This window comes from Macrotis lagotis, chromosome 5 (assembly GCF_037893015.1).
Source record: "Macrotis lagotis isolate mMagLag1 chromosome 5, bilby.v1.9.chrom.fasta, whole genome shotgun sequence".
Classification (NCBI taxonomy): Eukaryota; Metazoa; Chordata; class Mammalia; order Peramelemorphia; family Peramelidae; genus Macrotis; species Macrotis lagotis.
In genome coordinates this window covers 135,406,720-135,431,200 of record NC_133662.1, presented here as the reverse complement: position 1 = coordinate 135,431,200, position 24,481 = coordinate 135,406,720, and the positions used below count along the sequence as shown (strand labels likewise).

General features: G+C 33.6%; 1 protein-coding gene across 1 annotated transcript in view; it reads left to right on the top strand.

The window, feature by feature from the left end:
* LOC141489375 (receptor-type tyrosine-protein phosphatase kappa-like) overlaps positions 1-24,196 on the top strand; it is a 45,137-nt gene extending 20,941 nt beyond the window's left edge. Inside the window, 9 exon segments of the mRNA XM_074190037.1 lie at positions 5,653-5,788; positions 6,027-6,176; positions 7,269-7,442; positions 10,213-10,344; positions 10,487-10,549; positions 10,551-10,613; positions 12,593-12,756; positions 13,473-13,608; positions 22,259-24,196. Of these exon segments, the coding sequence (XP_074046138.1) occupies positions 5,653-5,788; positions 6,027-6,176; positions 7,269-7,442; positions 10,213-10,344; positions 10,487-10,549; positions 10,551-10,613; positions 12,593-12,756; positions 13,473-13,608; positions 22,259-22,312 (1,072 nt within the window). The 3' untranslated portion in view covers positions 22,313-24,196.
* The last annotated feature ends 285 nt before the right edge of the window (positions 24,197-24,481 follow it).

The window sequence follows — 24,481 nt, the reverse complement described above, 5'->3', positions numbered from 1 at the left end:
AAGATGATTGTTAGGACTATTTTGTCCAATTATATGCCAAAAAATTTGACAATCTAAATAAAATGAATGAATATCAACAAAATATAAATTATTTGGATTAACAAAAAGAAATAAAATACTTAAATAACCCAATATTAGAAAAAGAAACTGAACAAGCTATGAATAGACTTCATAAGAATAAATCTCCAGGCAAAGCTAAGATGGAGGTATAAGGGCAGGAATTCCCAGAAACTCATATCCCCAAAAGTTCCAAAAGCCATAAATTTATGACTCTAGTTACAATTTAGAGGGGACATAACCCACAGAAAGACTGAGTGATACAATTTACTAGTCCAAGACAACTTAGAAGATCCTCAGAAAAGGTCTGTTCCACCAGGACCAGGGGCTAGAAAGAGTCTCAGCATAGCCAAGCTACAGCCATAGCAAAGCCAAGCCAAACCAGAGCAAACCAGCTCCAGCCAAAATAGCCCACGAGCACATGGGGCCCTGGACATCCTTGTGTCCATGATAATGGGGGAGGTTTCCAGAGTTCTCAGGGGACAGTTTGAAGGAGTAGCCCTACAGCGGGAACTCAGCTCTTCCAGAGCCCTCAGCTCACAGATGGTAAAGGGGTGGGGAGAGACTGCAGAGTCTCTGCTCTCCCTGGGGTGGGGCTCTGCTATTTGCCCAAACTCAGATCCAGGTCATAGTCTGGGGCTCCATACCACCACAGAGGAGCAGGGTTCCTCCTCATAGCTCCCAGGCAGAGGAGAGGGCTTGTGGTCATCCAAATACCAGAGTTCAGGCAAGAGAGCAGTCAGAGCCTCTCATTAGAACTTGGAAGAATTAAGGTCCCTGTAGGGTATCCCCAAAATGCCCCAAAACTTTGGAAGTGTAGTAAATCAGACTTGGGCTGAGGAAATGAGCAAGCAACAGGAAAAAGAAGAATCTGACCATAGAAAATTACTTTGGTCCCATGGAGGATCAAAATACACACTCAGAAGATGACACAGTTGAAACTTCTGTATCCAAAGCCTCTAAGAGAAATAGGAAATGGGCTCTATCTATGAACAAACTCAAAAAAGACTTTGAAAAACAAGTTGGGGGGCAACTAGGTGGTACAGTGGATAGAGCACCAGTCCTGGAGTCAGGAGGACCTGAATTCAAATTTGACCTCAGACACTTAATAATCGCCTATCTGTGTGACACTGGGCAAGTCATTCAAACCCCCCCATTGACTTAAAATAAATTTTAAAAAAATCAAATATTCAAATTCAGCCTCAGACTGTGTGACCTTGGGCAAATCACTTAACCCAGTTGCCTTAAATAAATGAAACTTAAAAAAAAGTATGTTGAAGAAAAAAGAAAAAACAAATAAGTAAGATAGAGGAAAAATTGGGAAAAGAAATGAGAAGGATGCAGGTAAATAATGAAAACCAAGCCAGCAGCTTGATGAAGGAGTTCCAAAAAAAATACTGAAGAAAATAACATGTTAAAAACCAATTTAGGCTAAATGGAAAAAGCAACCCAAAAAGGTAAATGAGTAGAAGAATGCCTTAAAAAACAGAATTGGTCAGCTGGAAAAGGAGATAAAAAAGATCTCTGAAAAAAAAAATAACACCTTCAGATGTAGAATGGGGCTAAGGAAAGCTTGACTTTGCAAGAAATCAAGAAAAAATAAAACAGACACAAAAGAATGAAAAACTAAAAGAAAAGTTGAAATATCTCATTGGAAAAACAACAACCTGGAAAACAGATCTAGAAGAAATAATTTAAAAATTATTGGGCTACCTGAAAGTCAGGATCAGGAAGGTCCAGGTCTTCATTTTTCAAGAAATAATCAAGCAAAATTCCCTTGATATCCTAGAAGCAGAAGTTAAATTAGAAATTGAAGAATCCACTGATGATCAGAAAAAAGATCCCACCCCCCAAAAAAACTACCAGGAATACTATAGCCAAATTTCAGAACTTGCTAGTCAAAGAGAAAACGCTACAAGCTGCCAGAAACAATTCAACTATGTTGTGCTACAGTCAGTATTACACAGAATTTGACAGCATCTACATTGAGGGCTCATGGGACTTGGACTATGATATTCTGGAAGGCAAAAGAATCAACTACCCAGCAAAACTGAACATCTCCTTTCAGGGGAAAAAATAGACTTTTCTTTTTTCTTTCTTCCTTTTTTTTTTAATGGACTTGCAATGAAAGAGGGGACTTTCAAACCTTCCTGTTGAAATGACCAGAACTGAACAGAAATTTTCTCTCCAAATAAAGATGCAACATAAAGGGGTTATACAGGATAACTAATTATGAGGAATTTAATGATGTTGAACCACATGTACTCTTGTATGGGAAGAAGATACTGATAACTCATATTAACTTTCTCATTTATAAGAGCAGTTAGGTGGAGCATATATAGATAAGGCACAAGAGGGAATTGAATATAATGGTATAAGATGGAGTCAGTGGGTGATAAAGAAAAGAACTGAAGATAAAGGTATAAGATGGAGGCAGTGGCTATTTGGGTTTATCCAAGCTTTTGAAACAAAAACTGTTAGAAAACTAGAAAACTTGGTATTGATAACATCTTTCACTGTATACCAAGATAAGGAGAAAAGCCATACATCATTTATACCTAAAGAGCAATACCATAAACAATTTAAGAAAGTATGGAATAGTTTATCTGTCAGATTTACAGATAAGGGAAGAACTTAAGAACAAAGAAGATTAAGAGAACATTGCAAAATGTTAAATAAATCATTTTATTATCTAAATCTTAAAAAGTGAAACCAAAGCAACCAAAATTATGAGGAAAGCAGGAAACTGGAAAAAAATTGCAATAATTATTTCTGATAAAGAACTCATTTCTCAAATATGTATAAAACTGAGTCAAATGTCTAAAAATACAAGTCCGTTCAAAGGAAAAAAAGTTTTCAAACAAATCAAATTATTTATAGTCATATAAAATGTTCTAAATCACTCTTGATTACAAAAGATCTATCAGATTGACTAATATGATAGAAGAGGAAAATGTTGAACATTGGAGAGGATGGGGAAAAACTGGGATACTAATATATTGTTGATGGAGTTGTGAACTGATCCAGCATAGTAGAAAAATCTGGAAATATGCTCAAAGGGCTATAAAATTCTGCATGGCCTTTGATAAAGAAATTCCACTGTGATATTTATATCCCAAAGATATCCCAAAAAAGGGATAGCTTTTTTTTTTTTGAACAAAAATATATTTCATAGCTCTTTTTGAATAAGAATCGGAAATCATAGGGATGTTCTTCAGTCAGGGAATGGCTAAACCAGTTGTGGCATATGAGTGTAATGGAGTATTATTAATACTATAAGAAATGACAAGCAAGATGATTTTAGAAAATCTAGAAAGTTTTATATGAACTGATGATGGTGAGGTTAGTGAAGTGAACAGGACCAGGAGAACATCAGACACAATAGATGTTTATGTCCTTCATCAGTTCAATGAATTGCTGAAAGACTTAGATATTCTCAGCAATGAATGATCCAGGATACTCCTGAATTATTAGAGGATTAATAATGATATATATAATAATATCCACTTCTATTGTTTGGATATAGACTGAAGTATGCTATTTTTCACTTTTGTTTTTTTCTCTTTTATTCAAATCTTAGTCAAAATAACTAATTTGAAAATGTTTTACATAATTCAATTGTATAACCTATATCTGATTGCCATGGAGGGGGTCAAGGAGCAGGCAAGGAGGGAGAGAAGGATGGTATTAAGACCTCAAAACTTTATAAAATGTGAAAAATAAAAATATAGTTTCTTGTGAGGAAAAAAGAGAAAGCTCTTTTAATAGCATAAAGACTCTATTGCTTGAATTTCTGAAGAAGCAATTCTTTCAATCCAAACACTAGTAAAATAATGTTAATAGGCAAAGTTAAAAGATAAAGTAGCTTTTCAATGGAGGGATCTGTTGATTTGTCACAAAGTTTCACATTTTAGCAATTTCATGATCAAGGAAATGCTCTGAGATTCTCAGTTAAGTTTCTGCTTTTAGAGGTATCATTTTCCACTTTCAAGTCCAACTTTAGAAAAAAAAGTGAATTATAAGAAAACAGATTGACATAGGGAATTTAAGTCTTTTTCTCCAAAAGCTTCTATTATAAAACTAGAGAAGCATTATGGAGGAGGGAGAGTGGGTGGGGAGGGAGAAATCTATCACGCACTTAGTCATGCCTTTTGAGAAATGAAGTCACCATCTAACTGATCTTTTTTTCCTTCTCAGTGACACTTTTAATTCCTCTTCTGCCATCAGCTTTCCCACAGGGCCTTCTAATTCCATCAGTTTACTCAGGCCTAGTTGGCAGTAAATCTTTAAGCTTTAAGAACTTGGTCCTTTGTTTCATTATTTACAGTTTCCCATCACATAATAGAAGGAAACCACAATATTCACAATTTTTGTCAATAATTGCCATTATTTAATTGTTTTTCTTTTACTTTTGAAGGTTTGAATTATTTTTAAAATATAAATATATATATATTTTAAAAAATATAAATGTATTCACTAATTTTTCTTTTCTTAGAGTGCAAAATTAGTTCAGTTGAAATGAAAGAGACCTGCTTATGATAATGTCACATTTTCATTTGTAAAATTTGACAATACTTCTTAATTCTGCTTACAACCAATCCTAGTCCTTAGAACTATTCTTTCTATCCCTTACTTTGCACAGGATGAGGTATTTTTTTCTTTGTGCCATGGAATGAATATATATATATATATATATATATATATATATATATATATATATATACACACATATATATACACACACACACATATACACACACACACACACAGAACTAATTGTCACAGCTATTAGTTATTTGTTTCTATCTCAAATTCAAGAGGTTTGATTTAATTTTAAAGCCTAGAAGATTTCACTCATTTATAGCATAGTTATTTCCAGTTATGACACAGGAAAGGATTAGAAAATTGAAGGTCAATTCAATGACCTGGTTGTTTGTTTAAATTAATCCAGCTCTTTGACTGAATATGATTGGCTTATTGTCACTGAATTGAATGAATCATTCCATTTTTTTGGCATCAGACTAAGAATCCTCCCCATTATCATGGGAACAATAATAGTTATTCTCCCCTTTCTTTGTGGTTCATTCTATTCGTAGTCTGTATGATATTTTCTTTGTTTATTTGTGGGGTTTTTTTGGTGGGGGGAAGAGGAGGAATCAAGAATATAAGCAGTGGTATCATTTAATATTGCTAGTGGTGTCCAATTAGGATTAATAGTCTGGTTCAAGGTTAACTGTTAAGTCACACTTTTTCTTCTTGTAGTTGTAATTCACATAACATCACTTCATCTATGGCTTCATATCTAAAGGCATGAAATAATGACAAAATGGATTTTGATGAGATTTTCCATATTTAGTCATTTAACTTATTAAACCAGACCAGATGGTATTTTTTGGTATGAATGTATGAGTTGTTTGTAGTCTTCTGTGCTTTCAGTTAAATTTGTATTTTGTGATACCGTGATGTACAGAGATGGATTAATTTCAAAAAAGGAATGGAATTTTGATCAACTATAATGATCTGCCAGTGTGAATGTGAAAGAGGCCTAGGATGCTCACCAGAGACAGTTATACTTATTGCATGGTCTCTTTTTAGTGCTGGTGCTGGCCGGACCGGTTGTTATATAGTTATTGACATTATGCTGGACATGGCGGAAAGAGAAGGTGTGGTAGATATTTACAACTGTGTCAAAGCTCTCCGTTCCCGTCGCATCAACATGGTTCAAACAGAGGTAAATTTGTAGCTCTCTAGTGGATTTATTGCTTTGTGACATTCATCAAACAAGATGGTCAGGTGGTTGGTTTGGTTTTCCCTGAAATCACCAACTTTATGTTTTTATAAAAATAATTATTAGTGTCCTTCAGAAAGTTTACATAAAGAGAGCAGAAAACTCTTTGTATTTTTCTTTAGATAAAGAAAAGTTTTATTAAAATTCTGTAACACTTTCTTTTTTTCCTTCTTTTTTGTAGGAACAGTACATTTTTATTCATGATGCCATTCTGGAAGCCTGCTTGTGCGGAGAAACTGCCATACCTGTCTGTGAATTCAAAGCTGCATATTTTGATATGATTAGAATAGACTCCCAGACTAACTCATCACATCTCAAAGATGAATTTCAGGTATTTGCAATTACTAAGGGCTCTTCTTATAAGTAACTGAGGACATTGATTCTGGGCACTCTTAATTTTTTGAATGAGATCTTTCATATCAAATTCACAACCTTTCACCTTATTTTCTTTGATTCTTTTCATTATCTATGTTATGAAGTCATTTTAATTTTAATGAGCTCTACTCTCTTGTATTTTGAAGGACATGTAAGTTCAAATGCAAAGGATTTGTGCGTAAAATAAAGAATATAAAAAACCCCAACTTCATTGATGATTTATACCTATTTACAATTCCTTTCCTCTCCTTCAGTCTTACAAAGTTGACCTTCTATGACCTTCATCATATTGTAGAATCAAGCTGGTTATGTCCCCTTCTTCTGAATAACTCCAATATTTTCATTAATATCATAGCATGCCTAGAGAGATACTGTTTCCCTGAGATGAAGAACTGACTCTGGGACCCTGATATTCCAACTCTCCACCTGGGGCTCTTTCTTTAGGTCAGGGTTTTTTTTTTTTTTTACCCGAGTTCTTCGGACCTGAGTCCAATTCTAGACTTTAGAAAGGCTTGAAATTTAGGTGGTGGAAAATACAATTGTCTCAATACAATTAATTTCTTTTGTAATCCTTATTTTCTTTTATACATTCAAAAACATGCTTCTAAGAAAGGATTCATGGTTAACCAGACTGCCAACAAATCCAAAAAGGTTAAGGAACCTCTGAATTTGCCCTGTCCCCTAAAAATATGGAACTCCTCCTTTTGTTTATGTTTAGGTTGTTGACTTAAATGTAGCCTAATGACCTTCAACTAGTTGGTTTGAATAGAGATTTTTTTGCATATTGAAGTGTTTAAAAATTTTTCCTTAATTCTTTTTCAATGAAGGTGCTTTAAGGAAAGAAAGGTATTTAATAGCATGTGCTGTATGCTTTTTCCACATCTCAGTCTTCATCAGTCTTACCTAGAAAGTTTTATTAACTTGCCACTCTGGAGGATGCCATCATTTTGTACATATCTCAATTTAATTCTTCACCTAAACTATCTAGTCAGCACCAGATTGCATGAAGGTCACTGTGTTATAACCTGAACTTGCCCTTTCTCTTTAGACCTTAAATTCCGTAACTCCTCGACTACAAGCAGAAGATTGTAGCATAGCCTGCCTGCCAAGGAACCATGACAAGAATCGTTTCATGGATATGCTGCCACCTGACAGATGTCTGCCTTTCTTAATTACTATCGATGGGGAGAGTAGTAACTACATCAATGCTGCTCTTATGGATGTAAGAAACTACTTCTTTGTTCACATAGAGAGCCTTAAAAACTGCATAATGAGAAAGAACACTTACTGGTTTTTCTTCTTCAGCAAATTAATCCCACAATGGAAAACCATTAACATTTTTGAAGTACTAATTCTTTTTCTCAAGAATTATTTTGGATTTTTTCACTAAAAGGCTATTTGGTGAACTAAAACATTCATAACTTTATAGGAAATTCTCCTATTTTCTGTTTCAAGTATCTGCCTAGAAATTGTTTCAGTCTCATTTTTTTTCAAAGAAAAAACATTATGTACATCTGTTTTGAATACAGTAAATAATTGACTAAAATCATTGATTTGGGAATGTTAAGTATCTTCTATTTCTAACATTCTGTGATCTAACAATTAATAAATACTTATTTTGATCTTCGAATTAGGAAGATTATATAACTTGAACTCAATTCTTAATTGATCAGATGTTTGTTGTAGGTAGTATGGATCTGAACTACTGGGATGCTAAAGAAAATTCTGCATATTTCTAGACTCTAATTGTCTTAAAAGTGCTTACCTAACAACTGAATAATAAGCATGAAGCCTGCCTAACTATGAAATTAATTAGCAAAAAATGGATTGGAAGGAATGAGAGAACTATGAATATTTTTGTGTGTTTTTTAAAGGAAACAAAAGAAAAGTTTTGGAGAAAGTTCTCACCAACATAGAGACTTTTGCCTTATATTTTCCTCATGTTTCTCAGTGCTTCATAGAGCATTGTCAGGCTTGGACTTTATACCCTCCTGACTTTTCTCCCATTTCCCCTCCAGCAATCACCAAAGAAATATTTCATAGTTCAAACTCCTACCTAACTCTCAGGATTTATGTTCTTAATTGCAGAGCTGACATAACATGGATGCCCTAAGACATAGATGGTGGAACTTGGATGAAAAGTAGAGTATCTAGAAGAGATAATTATTCTATAATATTGAAAAGTTTCCATCATCTCACATTTTTTATATCAAGTCAAGGAATTTGAATTTAGCTCAGAAAACAAAAGCTAGTTAAGAAAGTTGTTAGAACAAAAGAGTGATATGATTAGATCTGTATATAAGAAAAAATATTCTGAATGATGAAGATGATATGGAGGGGGGAGAGAATGGATACACAATGAGTAGATACACAGTTGTCTATTGAACAAAATGATTATTGCCTATTGAAATGGTTCAGGTGGCTGATAAAGAGATGCTATATTTTGATATTAACAATGCAAAAAATGTCCTGAAAAAGGCAATAGATACTATAAATATGAATTCGATAGGATTTGGTGACTAGTCATTAGAGATGGAAGAACAGGAAGACAAAGAAAATTCCAAGATTTTGAGGATGGATATGAATGGAGATACTAATAAGAATAAAAATTAGAATAAAGGACAGGTTTAGGGTAAAATATGCACAGTTTGGGGCATCTTGAATTTGTGGATTTTGGGGAACACAGGTCTACATACTCAAGTAACTAATGTTATTATAATAAAATTTTACTCAGAAGAGAAACTAGGTTAGAGATGTATGAAAGAAATTTTGTAATGTCCACACTTTAATATTCAAACTTTTTTCAATTCTGCACTCCATTTTAACAAATCTAAGAAAAAATAAAGAAGAATATTTAAAGAAAAATTCACCATTTTAAAAAATTTATCATCTATTTCCATTTTCCAATATTGTTGTCATTGGATGTACTATATCAGTAATATTTTAGAATTTTTAAATACATTTATTTCTGTCTTGATTACACTTCATAGTCATCTTTATATAAATCACTACCCAATCTCTCACACTCAAAACTGGAATTGAGTCCTCCCTTGTAACAAAAAAAAAAAGGTTAAACAAAAAGTAACTTGGTCAAGGACAAAATCCATAGTCTACTTTTCAGTTCCACAGTGATCCAAAAAGAAGAGGAAAAAAGATTTCATGATCTGACCCTGGAAACCATTACTGGGTTTGCAATACTCAGAGTTCAGCTTCTTTTAAACGATATTTTCCTTGGGGTTGTATGAATTATATAGATTATTCTTGTGGTTCTATTTATTTTTTTCAGTATCAGTTCTTGTAAATTATCATGGAATTTTTTCCTCATTCTCATAATCTTTATTACTGTACAATTATATTTAATTTTGTTATGTCTTAGTTTCTTTATTCCCCAATCATTAGACACCTACTTTGTTTCCATTTCTGACTTACTACAAAAAGTGCCACTGTTAATATTTTGCACATTCCAAACTTAATAACTGAAAAAGATAAAAGTACTAGAAAAATAAGGCTAACACCAAACCATTCTTCCATTTCAGTTCCCTATAGAGAATCAAAAAACTGTCCAGAAGTAATCCTATGGGATAAATCAAGCTCAGAAGGAAGCAAGTTAATGACAATCCTATATAGCAGTATGCTTAGTCGGCACAAGATCAATTCCTACAATACTGTTAAAACATTTGGAAATAATCAAGATATCATGTTACAAATGAGTTAGCAGTAAACTGGTAACTTAGATCAGCATTAAGGAAATGGTATGTCCATCTTAGTGAACTCACTAGTTCATAGATGCTTTCTCTGAAAGAGAAAATAAGAATGCTTAATGGATTCCTATAGGTCCTAGGAGGATCATGAAAAGAGCCCTAAGGAAACTCTATAGCTCTCCTTCTCTTTGGAATCATTCATTCACCAAATGCTGCTGTGTTATGAAGTGTGTTACTTTGGCATATGAATTTACAGTTCTAATGCTCCTTGTCCACCTTGTTTCTTTACAGAGTTATAGACAGCCTGCTGCTTTCATCGTCACACAGTACCCTCTGCCAAATACTGTGAAAGACTTCTGGAGATTAGTATATGATTATGGATGTACCTCCATTGTGATGTTAAATGAAGTCGACTTGACCCAGGTTGATGCACATAATGTGGTTGTTGTATTACATGCACTTCATTTTCTAAAATCATACTGGAATACTACAACTCTCTTTGTGTCATGTAAATTTGAAAGTCTAATCACCATCTTCATTTCCTTCCACAATATTCATCCTCTAGGGCTGTCCACAGTACTGGCCCGAAGAAGGAATGTTACGATATGGGCCTATTCAAGTAGAATGCATTGTCCTGTGCAATGGATTGTGATGTGATCAACAGAATTTTTCGGATATGCAATCTCACAAGGGTAAGCAATTTTTTAGTCATTCTAAGCATTGAGATAATATTATTGGTGTAGTATAATTCTATTCAGACACCAAGGGGGAAAAAATTAATAAATTTTACATATTCAATGCAAAAGCTAGTAGTCATTTGATGCTTTAGTGCCAGAGTGAAATAGGCATCCTACAAACAGAAATACTAACAGTTGGAAGCTAGCACTATTAGCACTATCGCAATAGCTTCTTATTTCTTAAATTCTCAATTCCAATGCCCTTAATCCAATAGAGGTTTCTAGACTTATCCTGACCTGAAAGCTTAAGTCTACTATGCCTAGAATGACTACATGTTTCATTAGGATTATCTTACATTTCAAAAAAGGGTGTCTTTTCTGAGTGAAAGAAGCAGAACCAAAACATTATATACATTAACAATATGAGGCAGTGATCAACCATGATGGACTTGTTCATTGCAGCAGTTCAATAATCAAAGACTTTTTAAAATACATGATAGAAAATACCATCCATATCCAGAAAAGGAACAGTGGAGTTTAATGAAGACCAAAACTTATTATCTGAAATTTTTTAAAGTTTAAAAAAAAGGTGTCTTGATAAAATAGCAAAAAATATTTACCTATGAAATCCCATGCACAGTAGAGTAGCTATGGTTTGTTTCAAACAGTAGCCTTCAGGGCAGCTAGGTGGCACAATGGATAAAGCACTGGCCCTGGAGTCAGGAGTACCTGGGTTCAAATCTGGTCTCAGACACTTAATAATTGCCTAGCTGTGTGGCCTTGGGCAAGCCACTTAACTCAATTTGCCTTGCAATAACCTAAAAAAACCCAAACAAACAAATAAACAGTGGCCTTCAAATTACTTTAGTACACCAGTCTATACTGGAACCCTTGCATTTTCCCTAAATAATAAATTAAGATAGCATGTTCTTCCTACTAAGGAGTATTATTGCATTCCTAAACATAGACAACAATGGAGCAGAGTATAAAAATGATTATTTTTTAAAAGACACCCCCAGTGAAATATTAATGAGAAACAAGATTTTTTCCTGGGGTCTCAAGTATTGTGGCAAAAATGATTGAGTCTGTTTTTAGTTTTTTTATCATTTCAGAGGATCTCCACAAGTGTCACCTGCTGCATTTCAGCCTAGTTAATTCCTTTTTCTTTTCATAGAATTCATGACTTTATCATTCCACCCACATAGACTTGAAGCCCTTTCCATATCTTAAGAGTGTTTTCTGAGTTGCTATGGGCAGAAACATTTATTACCTCTGTTTAACACTTTGATGATAAGACCCTTTTAAGTCTGATCCTCAAAAGACTCACAATCCATCATTGGGTCTATCCCTCAAAGATCCAAACCTTTATAAGACTTGCCTTAACTTTTCCTCAATTGCCATGACCTTCTGACTCACAAGTTCATCTTTGTACCAAGATAAAGCATTGAGGTAGGACTTCAGTGAAGAAACATTTCTTTAAGTACAGATAAAGACATTCTATGCCATAATCATAAGCAGTTAATTCTACTCTTCTTTATAAAGTAAAACCTTAGAATACTCTCTTCAGTAAAAGTAATAATATTTACATACATTTTAAATACTTACTTAGATGAAACGATTATGTTTGCACATGTCAGGACAATTGCTTTGGAAATAGTATTGAGACTTTTTGTAGAGCTAAAAAAGTTTGCACCATCAAAAATTTTCAAAACTATAATTGAAATCTGCATATGTTTTTTATCAGCAGTTTTTCAGTTTTAAAAATATGAAAATATTTTGTATTAAGGCAATAATAGGCTTTAACAAAAAAAATTAAATTTTTTTGACAAGACACATTTTTGTACTTGCAGGTGGACAGTTGGTATTTAAACCAAGGAGACTTTTTCTATAGTAGACACAATTTACAATTTGTTATCAAGTGAATTTTTATATTCAGCCTATTAGTAGCAATCATAATCACAGTTTATTTTTCTAATTTTTTTTTCTTCCCATAGCCACAGGAAGGATATCTAATGGTGCAGCAATTTCAGTATTTAGGGTGGGCTTCTCACCGAGAAGTCCCTGGATCCAAACGATCATTCCTGAAACTGATCCTGCAAGTTGAAAAATGGCAGGAGGAGTGTGATGAAGGAGAAGGGAGGACCATTATTCATTGTCTGTAAGTATGGGTTTTTAGTCACTTAAGAATAAATTGTACAGCTCTGCATATGCCACATGATTAGTGCTATTTGACTTTGTACTAACCAAAAAAAAAAAAACTCATTTACAAATTCTTTCATTCTTTTTTCCTGCTACATAATCCTAAAAACCCTGTAATTCACATTTCTACTGACTCTATTTGGGGTGTCAAGATATGTACTCTTGTATTAACTGCATTATGTCTCAGATTCTTCTCTTTGTAATTTCCTTTTCCCTATTTGAGAAAAAAAGAAAAGGAAAGAGGAACAAAACAAAACAAAACACTTTTTGTTTCACACCAAAAAAAGCTCTTACAATTTTGTTTCCTTGTTGGCAGTTCTTCAGACATCATAGGTGTGAATTGTTAGGATAAGAGATGCTATGTTACTTAGACTGAAATATGTAGTGATTTGCCCAGAGTCACATAGCCAGAAGGTGTCAGGGGTAGGATTTGATGTAGTCCTTCTTGGGTCTGACCTTACCTCTGTATTGTCATACTACCTTCAAACATTGCATCCTGCTTTCCTGCCTCCCACCCAAATTAAGAGAGGAGAGACAAAAGGGAAATAGTGTTTTCTAAGGGATTCAATATTGTGCTTGACTCATTGTAGACAAATAAGTTGACCTGAGTTGTCATAACAAGGTATGAATGCTGTAATTCACTTTGTTATCTTTTCCTTCCTTGTCTTGCTTCAGGAATGGCGGGGGGCGAAGTGGAATGTTCTGTGCCATAGGCATTGTTGTGGAAATGGTGAAAAGACAGAATGTTGTTGATGTTTTCCATGCTGTCAAAACCTTACGAAACAGCAAGCCAAACATGGTGGAAGCCCCGGTAAGTTATCAAATCATAGAGTCTTAGAACTTGAGAAATCAGCCCTATTCTGACTTTTTTATTTGACTTCTTGTAACATTACATAGGGACACCAATTGTTTCAATGGGGTTAATATGGATTTCTCTGCACTGTTCCTTATTTCAAAGACAGAATCAGTAGTCCAAAGTTATTTTTCTACGGTATGCCCACAGAAAATCTTTATCTACTACAAGTTGTTTTCATATGCTAGAGACAAAGAGAGTCCTTGCTCTTGTAGTTGAGAGAATTATAGGGTTTAATTCTGTTTTTATTAACACAATATTGCTAATAATTCTTATGTCATAGATGAATTGTTTTAACAGAAAAGCTGATACCCAAGACAGTGCAAATCTCAATCTCAGTGATCTCACTAATTTCATAGGCATGAATAAACTTGAGAGATAAGAATATTGTTACTATTTATCAGAAAGTAGTTTTTCTTCTTTTTGTATATTTTTCAAAAAATGTCATCCTTTTATTTGATTCTTTAGTACAAGAAAAGAGAGAAAAACAAGAGAGTAAGGAAGGAAGTAATGTCTATTGAGTGTTTGCTTTTTTTCCCCTTTGATCTCATTATGTTCTATAGTTAGGTGCAAAACATTAAGCTAAAGAAAGTCCTTTTGAGTTTCAGTAATATTTTGATCGCAAAAAATATTTTCAATGAAGACTAAGACCTAGTTTCTTTATCCTCAGTATATTAATGAGCCTATGATCTTTTTTTATAAAATTATTTTGTAAATTAGATTCTATCTTTCCAATTAGCAGCTATCAGCTTTTTTTCCCCTCTTTCTGGGCAAAGAAACAGTATCATTTTGATCTCTGGATAAATATAGAGATCATAAACTACTCTTGGTACATTGTAATAATGACTTAATACTTTGAAGAGTAAAGTTAAGATATAGTAATTAGAATATTGAAAAATTTCTTTGAATATTTAGTATAGATTGGTACTATCAGATTTAATGGATCAAATTGTTATTGAATAGAAATAATAATTGATCTTACTTTCTTGATCATACTTAACTACTTATCACTATACCATCACTTCAACTCTCTTTAATTTTTTTTTCAATTAACATACCTTTATTTTCTCTCTTCAACTCCTACCACACAGAAAAATCTTTAAAGAAAAAAAAAGGGGTGGAGGGGTGAAACAAACCATTGACAAATAGGCATAGCCAAGTAAAGCAAATCCCTACATGGCCCATGTACAAAAACATATGTGTCATTTTATGTTTTGAGTCTATGATCTCTCTGTGAGGATGCTTCTTCATTAATCCTCTGGAATCATATTTGGTCATTGAATTGATCAATTCAAAAATTAAATTTTTGAAAATATTGTCATTATAATGTATTGTTATATAATTGTTATTGTTATAAAATCTGTTTCTGCTCCTTTCACTCCACATCAATTCATACAAATCTTTCCAGGTTGTTCTGAAATCTTCATAGTATTCCATTATATTCATATACCATAACTGATCAACCATTTTCCAATTTATGATTACTAATTCTTCTAGTTATAACTATGAAAAAAGTAGTGTGTGTTTGTGTGTGTGTGTGTGTTTGTGTGTGTTTGTGTGTGTGTGTGTGTGTGTGTGTGTGTGTGTGTGTTGTACATTCAGGTCTTTATTCTCTTTATTTTCTTTGGTATCTAGGTCTACTAACATAATTTTTAATCTTCAAATAGAAAGATGAAACTTTTCTGGAAGACAGTGGTTGTCTTTATGAACAAGACAATCCCTAGGCAAGGGCAAGGCAGATCTCAGAAACCACTGCCTTAGCTTTATAACAGGTTGCTATCATGGTTTTCTTACCTGTCTTGAACTTGTTTCTCCTATGATCCAGATAGGATTCAACAAACATTTATGGATCAAATATGATGTGAAAAACTCAGTGCTAGACCTTGGATATGCAAAGGCAAAAAAATTAAAGCACCTACCTTCAAGGAGCTTATATTCTATTGAACAAATGGACAAACTAATTTTTTTTAACATTGTTCATTTTCCAGAAGAACTAGGCCTTGGGTTTCAAGATGTTAATATAAGCAAAACAATATAGAGATAATAGCAACCTACAGGTTACAGCATAGAATCACAGCTATAGGATCATGGGATCAGAACATCATCATTTTAGACCTTCTAGGGACTTTAGAAGTCATCTAGCCCAATCTCATCATTAGGATATTTAGAAACTGATTCCCAGAGAGTTAAGAACATATATGTAATAAATGGAGCAATTGGATAGAGTACTGGACCTGAAGTCAGAAAGACTTATCTTCCTGATTTCAAATTTGACTTCAGTTACTTATTAGTTATATCACTTTACCTTGTTTGCCTTAGTTTCCTCATCTGTAAAATGAGCTGGAAAAGGAAATGGCAAGTCATTCTAGTATCTTTTCTAAGAAAAACAAATGGGACCTTTATTTGTTGGAAGCAACTGACAAATAGCCAAATAACAATAGGAGGTGGGATTTAAGATCTGACTCCAAATCCAAGCTTCTTTCCAGTACACTGTAATAGCCCTTAGTAATCCTGAGTTGGTGGTGATAGTGCCTTTTATCACCATAGCAATGAAAGCAAGGAGATCATCTCTGCCCATTTCTTAGCTAAAATGCCTTTACTGTCTCTTAGCCTACAAATGTGGACAATAATGTGACCAGATAGCTGACTTCATAGAAAAAGGAAATGACTTTTTTAACTAGAGGAAAAAAAAATTAATACTGATTCTTAGTAAGAATAGTTTCCAATCTCATGAAATTTAGTTTAGTATTTCATTTTAACTACTTACTCTCAGGTTTTTTTCCTCCAATCCCCACTAATTCCCCAAATATTCATAAAGGAGTGATATGCAGTTGTCATGCTGGCTTGTCAGTACAGCCTCAGTCACTCTATCCTTCCCTGCTTTCTTGAAGTTTCCATGACTGCTTTTGCTTCATTTTCCTCCTTTCAATATTTTAACTTTTTAATCAATCAATTTTATACTATCCCTACCCATTGAATACCTTGTTCTATTGTCACAATACTACTCATCCCTTTCCAAACCCTAACCTTGGATTACTCCTGTGGCTTCTCTCCTGCTTACATGCAAATGAATGCTAGTGAAGATCACACAATCTGACAGATGAGTCTGGAAATTTAAATTTATTTAATCTCAGTTGGATCCTCACTCTTGCTTGCCTATCCTTCCACTCTGATCAATTCTGTTTTGTACCTCAAAGTAACTACTCTCGATCTTTTCTTTTCATAGGTAAATCTATTAGTCTGAGTCATAATTCCAACCAACCCTCCTCTCAGAGCTCCTTCCCATATACTTCATGGGAAAAAATTAAAGCCATCCTCCCCTATTCCACCTTTCAGTTCAAATTTTACTATTTCCCATTTTCTCCTTTTCTCCAGTCTATGCTGGAGAGAGAGCTCTTCTTATCAAGGCCAATTCTATGTCTTGTACCTTTTTCCTATGACCCTTAGCAGTTTGCCCATTAAATCATTTTCCTTTCTTTGCCTAATTTTCAACTTCTTTTTATACGATGAATCCTTGTCTGTTGCCAATATATAAAACCAAGTCACCTTCATTCTTAAAAAAATCTTCACTTGAATTGCCATGCCTTCAAGGTATTGTCTTCTAAATTCTCTTTCCTTCTACTAACTTCCTAAGTAGTACCTACTTAGTAACCTCCTATACACTTCACAGTCTGACTTGCAGTTCTGTTGAACTGAAAGTGTTTTCTCCAACATCACTAGTGATCTCCTTATTATTTAGTCACCCCTTTTTTTGGTTCCATCCTGAGGGCAAGTATTCCAATATTCTCATTTTGTAGATGAAGAAACTAAGGACCAAGATTTCATGATTTGCCCCAAACCACAAAAATAGTAATTGGTAAAGGCTGGATTTGAACCCAGTTTCTTTACAAAGCTGGTATTCTTTTCACTGTTAATTACTGTCTTATAAAGTTGTTGGCCAGCTTCTCCTCTCTCTCTCTCTCTCTCTCTCTCTCTCTCTATATATATATATATATATATATATATATATATATATATATATATATATATATATATATTACGTTTGCTTTTTTCAGGGATTCATGATTCCACTTTCTTTTGCTTCCTTCCTACCCATTGACTTGATCCTTTTGGATTTCCTTTGTAGGATCATTATCCCAGTTCCTTCCTCTATACAGGAAAGGGAACTACCCTATGCCCTCTCTTCTTTCTTTACTTTCTATTTCTTCTTAACCTCCTGAGCTACTATTCATTCAATAGTAATCAATTTACAAATGAATCTTTCTAATTTCCCAATTAACAACAACCACAACCATCACCACTATGAGAATAGTAAACATTTCTGTAAGTACCACTTTGCTAAACAGTTTACAAATATTATCTCATTTGATTATCACTGCAACAATGTGGGTGATAAACAGTTGGGGAAAATTAAGCAAACAGAGGTTAAGTGACTTTCCCTGAATCAAACAGCTAGTAAATGACTGAGGCTAGATTTAAACTAACAAAGAGTAGTCTTCCTGATTCCAAGCCTTGCTCTCTATCCACTTCCCCACTGAAAATGTATTATCATTCTTCCAGTTGACTGAATTAACCACTTGGAGGCATGCTCAGCCTTTTCCTGTCACATACTCCCCACTTGCCTTGTCTTGTTAGTTCTACCTTCTCACCTCTGAACCCTATTTTACACATGTCACAACCACCCTAGTCTAGTCCTTTGCATGTACTCTCATAACAACCTAATTATGTTCCATTCTTTTAGTTTTTCTTATTTCTAACCATTCTCCAAATTAATCTTCCTAAGCTTTAACTCAGGTCTAACTATACCATTCCTGTCCTCTAGGTTTTCTTTACTCCTTGCATTTAGAATGTGGTACAAATGTCTCTGTTTGACTTTTAAAGCCCTTCCCCATCTGACTATAATTTATATTTCTAGGCTGGATACATAGGACTGTCCCAGACACACAAGTGGACTACTTAATGGTTCTCCATCCATGGTAGTCCCTCTCCTGCTTCCATGTTTTGGAGAGACTGACACCCCATTTCTGGAATGCTCTTTTTCTTCATCTGTACCTCCTGGAACCTCTTCAGTATCTAACTCCAGGGTCACCTCTTCAAGATGTCTTTCTTGATTCCATTATTAGGGCTCCCTCATTCCCCAAATAACTGCATGTTTATTTTGTTTGTGTTCTGTTTTTATATCTCTCTGAATATGTTGCCATCAAATAGTAGACAGGACACTTTTTGAAGTTGGGGTTCCTTTTTCTTTAAATCCATAGTGTCAAACACATGTATAGTAGGAATTTAATAAAAGCTTGCTGATTAATAAAGAGTATCCGTGACTCTAAAAATTCTGTTACTAAGCAACTCCCAGAACAGCATGAACATCAGTTTGTATGTTGTCACACCATCAAAAGCACATTTTTCTTGAGACTTGAAAATTCTAAATATTACTTCTTGGGTGTGCTAGTGTTCACAATAAGAGGCACTGCTCTGTTTCACTGTGAGGGGGATGCTAAATATTTTATCTAATGTTGATTAATAGCATTCATTTTAAAAAATGGATGTTTGTTAAATGCTTAGCATAATGTCTTGCTCGCAGTCACCTAATATTTGCTATTGAATCTATCGACCCATTTACTTACATATTATATGTGTGTATGTGTGTGTGTGTGTGTGTGTGTGTGTGTGTGTGTGTGTTTCTGTATCACATTTCAGCTCTAATTTGCCATGTTACTGGAAGACATGTGTTTCTGTGGTTGGTGCTTGTATGTTTTATATAACCTGATCAGGAGCAGCCGTTAACCAATGTAGCATTCTTGCTTGCCCCATGTATATCAAGATGATCAGATAACTAAAAGGAGCGACTCAATTAAAAAAACTTTTTTAAAACAAAATTCTTACCACTTCCTGCTTATGGATGGAGTATATTGAGGTTATGCTGCAAATCTAAAGAGTTGAGTTGATATTCTTTTACTTTTAAGTCTGTTGGCATGCAGTATCTCTTCTCCCCCCCCCCCCCCCGAATTTGAACACAAAAATTTGATGTTTCAGGTCCTATCAGGTATTGAGCTGAATAGCCTATAGCTACACCAAGACTTTGGGAATATCCCGTAAGACAAGAAATCTAAATCTTTAATTTTGTTTCAGTACAGGTGGGGTTGTTCAGTGTACTTAGTCCAGTTGTGAATTCAGAATGTTAAAATTAACCTACATATGTAAATTAACCATCTTTTGCCAACATTTGACTTTATATTAACATACTTTTATTTGCATATAATATGAATCAATAAGGAACGTATTTTTTCTGTGAATGTAGAAGCCTTTTTGATATAAGATGCCTATCTTTAAAGGTCTTTTAATAACTATCTCCTTTAATTTTTAAATTTTAATGCAGCACTATTATGCAAAAGAGCAAAGAATACTCTGAAATTATTTATTCAGCTAGTCTTGAGTGTTCAACAGTATAGAATCTCTGTCCTAAAGATTTTAAGGAGCTGAATGTGTTTGTCTCTACCTGAGATAAAAAAAAAATAGTGCTCTTTGGAGACTAGGAATTGAAATCCATAATCCTGTGAATCTTGTCCATGTTTAGATATTTTTGCGTTTTATTTTTATCTTAATTTTATTGATATCACTTGTTTTTCTATCAGAAGCAATGTGTCTTTGCATCTGAAACACTTTATAATTATGGGACCCTGAGCAGGTCATTTAACCTGATGCAAAATGAGATGATTGAACTTGATAGCCTTCTAAAATTCTTTCTAGGGCAAAATCTATAACATAATTGGTATGGATATACATATACCAATAGTCACTTGTGCAAAGAGGGGAGAGGAGTATTTTTCAACTCTTCCCTTTGATCATTATAACTATTAAACTTTTACTTTATAAAAAAATTTCTCATTCTTAGTGTTTATCTTATAATCAATTAAGTATATTGTTTTCCTGGTTATAGTTACTTTACTCTAAATCAGTTTATATCTTTTTGCGCTTCTCTCAATTCTTCATATTTATTGCTTTATAATAATGCAGAAATATTTCATTACATTAATTTATCACAATTTTCATTAGTCACTTTGATTCTAGTTCTTTGCTACCTCAAGAAGTTTACCAGAGGGCCTTTTCTTTCTTTGACTTCCTTATAGTATTTGCCTAACAATAAAATCTCTGAATCCATTTTTTTTAAAGCATTATTCCAAATTCTTTTTTTTTTAAATGGCTGTATAAGGGGTGGCTAGGTGGTGCAGTAGATAAAGCACTGGCCCTGGAGTCAGGAGTACCTGGGTCCAAATCCGGTCTCAGACAATTAATAATTACCTAGCTGTGTGGCCTTGGGCAAGCCACTTAACCCCATTTGCCTTGCAAAAACCTAAAAAAAAAATTAAATTAAAAAAATAAAATAAAATGGCTGTATAAATTCAGACCTCTACCAACCATGTATTAACATGACTAAATTCCCATAGCCTGTCTAACATTAACAATTTCCATCTTCTAACATTTTTTGCTTATTTGCTGTTCAGAATTATTTCAATTTGTATTACCCTTATTATGATGATTTGGAATAATATTTCACATAGTTGTTAATGGTTTGTAAATCATCTTTTGAAAACTGTCAATATCATTTGACCACTTATCTATTAGTGAATGGCTTTTATATTTAAGTTAATTTCCCTGTATAGCATCAGTATAGGACCTTGTCAGAGATGTTTGGTGAAAATATTTGGTTCTCCAAACTAATAGTTACCTTTATTACCTTGTCAAAACTTATTTTGTTCACATAAAATCTTTCAATTCACATAATATAAATTATTTTTTTTTATCTTTTGTGTTCTTCTCTATCTTTTAACATAGAGTTAAGAAATGTATCACTAACAATTCCTATGAATGGTCGTATCTAGAAGTCAATCAAAATCTAGTGGCTTTAAAAGTAACTAGTAATAAAGCTTCCCTGGCTTCCATCTTTAAGCTGTAGCCTCCTTGTTTAGCTTTTCCTCTGTTCAGCCTTTCCAAACATCAAGTCTGATTTTTATTTTAAACCAGACCCATTGTTTTCCTTCTTGACCTTTGAATAATTCATCTTACTGTTTAGTGCTTATAGATGTTTTTGAACATTTCTTTCAAAGGAAGTCATTTTCCTTAAAGCCAGGGAAACTTCTTATTATGTTCCCATTAAACTTTCTATTTTCCTCATTTTTCCCCCCTCTTCCCTTAACCAGTTGATTTTTTTTTTTAGCTTAACTTCTGGTTACTACAATTTATTTTTAAATGCTAAATTGAAAAAGTTTTGTTTAGATAATTCACTTAGATAATTATAACTAGACTACTTGATGAAAACCAAAGGTTTTATCATTAGAGAGCTACTCTCATCAATGCAGAAGACACGGAAAGCTCAGTCTCCATTTATACAACTCTTGTCCATGTTTTTCTACAATGTTTATCAGATGAAGGTTTCTTTCTATTTGCAAGTCAAACTTCTAAAATATTACCCCCCCCAAAAAAATCATTAAAATAAAATATAAATGTGGCTTAGGCTTTGGTGAAATTTTAAATTATCCATTACAACATTCCTTTTTAAAAAAAATTAAGTAACTTTTCTAATTCTTTATTTTATCTCGACATATTTTAGGAACAGTACCGCTTCTGCTATGATGTGGCTTTGGAGTACCTTGAATCATCATAGTTTGACTGGACATGGAATATGATTCCCAATGGAAACCTGTTCAGCTGTTGAACCAGCAGCAAATTTACCTGTTGAACCTGTGAAGAGATTTAAGTGTTGGGGGGAGAGGGGAACATTTACATTTTAAATGCAAAAGTATTTTTCTTATGAAGTTGTGTATGTTAATAAGAGGACTAATCAGTTTCTATGCCTGTAAACAATATTGAAATTTAGTGCCACAAAATTATATTTAATAAGAACCAGATTAAGCCAACTGGGGGGCAAATAGGGACTTTTCAGTGTTTGTACAGTCAATATGATATGCAGCTGCCTCTCTCTGGGCTCACTTGTTGCATGAATCAATATTTCCTATATGACATTTTTTCTCCTTTTGATAAAAGATGTTGAAAATTTAAAAAGAAGAAAAAAAGCTGTGCAAATTGATAGTAAAATAAATCCATTCTTTATACGTTTCAAGTGTAGCAGATCTATATAAATATATAAATATATTTAACTGGCTTATTTTGTTTTAATGTGCAATGATGGCTGGATCACATAATATTCTTTTTAATGAAAATAAACATAAGCCAAAGACTCAAGTGTATATATGTCTATATGGAGAAAGCACACTGTATTTATTGGTTACCTGCATTCCTTTTTGGATGGCTTAAGGAAAAAAAAATCATTTTTTCTTGAAGAAAGCTTTTTTTTCTGAAATCGAAGTGTAAACGATTTTTGTAGTTTATTTTTTGTATGTTTTAGTGTTAGTAGGAGCCATACTTTTTATGCCTAGACCAGAAAACATTGTTGTAGTGGTTTTGTTGTGTACATGCTTGTGAATTTTCATGTGAAAATAAAACCAACTTGGCTATCAGGTCTTTTAACAATGGGACCAAATTAAAAAATTTTGCTAAAAATGTATAGTTTTCCAGTTCCATTAGTCAGATATTGGTCAGTTCATTATATAAAAGTGTACACATTCTGATGGCCTTGCTAATGACTTGCACAATGTTGAACATAGTCTCTTTGCACCATTTCAATCTTATCACAGCCAGTCTTGTTGAACCACCCACGGGCTAAGCACAGTCAAGACAATAAGATGGCAACATTCATCCTTTCAGGGTAAGACAAGTTATATAAAACTGTAAAGTTGACACTGTTTATTTTGATGTTTACACTTGTGTAAGCTTTGGGTTCTGACAAAGCAGAGTTTGAATAAATCGATGCCAGATTCCAGTTTTGTGCATTGTCACTTGATTCCAAGTGGATCTTTCCAAATGTGGTCTTGTTCATGTGTCCCTCACAGCTGTAATCTCCCATCATATGCTTGCTGTTTGTTGTTGATTTGAGCATTCCAGTCTCCTCTTTTTAGACTGACAGTAAATGACATGGTGCTTATAAAATTTTAATGTAAAGTAAGAGTGAATTAAAAAAAATTTTATAATAACATTCTGCCATTTGTACATTATTTACCACATTGATTCTTCTGTGATATCTGAATATTATTTATTTTCACTAAAGAATAAATTCCCTGTTTCACCACTGACCTGTGAAATGAATATCCAAAATGGAAAGCCAATACTTTAGAACTTGGACCTTTCATTTTTTTTTTAGTTGCAAAAGTGTCCAACTTATACCAAAAGTAATTTTCTTTTTATTTATTTACCCCTATCACATCACTAACGCAAGTTTATAGAAGCAGAATGCTAACCAAGGATGGTACAAAACTTCATGTATATTGCTTCACTAATGGAGAACAAGGATTCAGTCAACTCTTCTTTTTCCTGTTTTTCATTAATTTTCCTCATCTTTAAACCTGCATTTTCCTAGCTCACTAGGACATTTGTGATATCAGAATCCAATCTTAATTGATAATTCCATGTTTTTCTTGAATGAATAAGTACCATAGAGAGAAGTATTTACAATAGCCCAGAATCATTGCCAGATTAGGAGAAATCTTTTATCCAAATTTGATGATGTCCTATATTAAAGGGAGAGATATAAGGGGGAAATCTAGACAGCGGAAAAAACCAAATTTGTTAGTAAAAATTTATTAAAATTTCTCATTTATAGTAAATCACATAAACTGTAGTTCAAAAGCTGAATTTCAAAGTTATCTAGTCTAAGTCCCTCATTCCAGACAAAAGGAAATAAAGAGGAGCTTGTCACACCCAAGTTCACACCTATTCT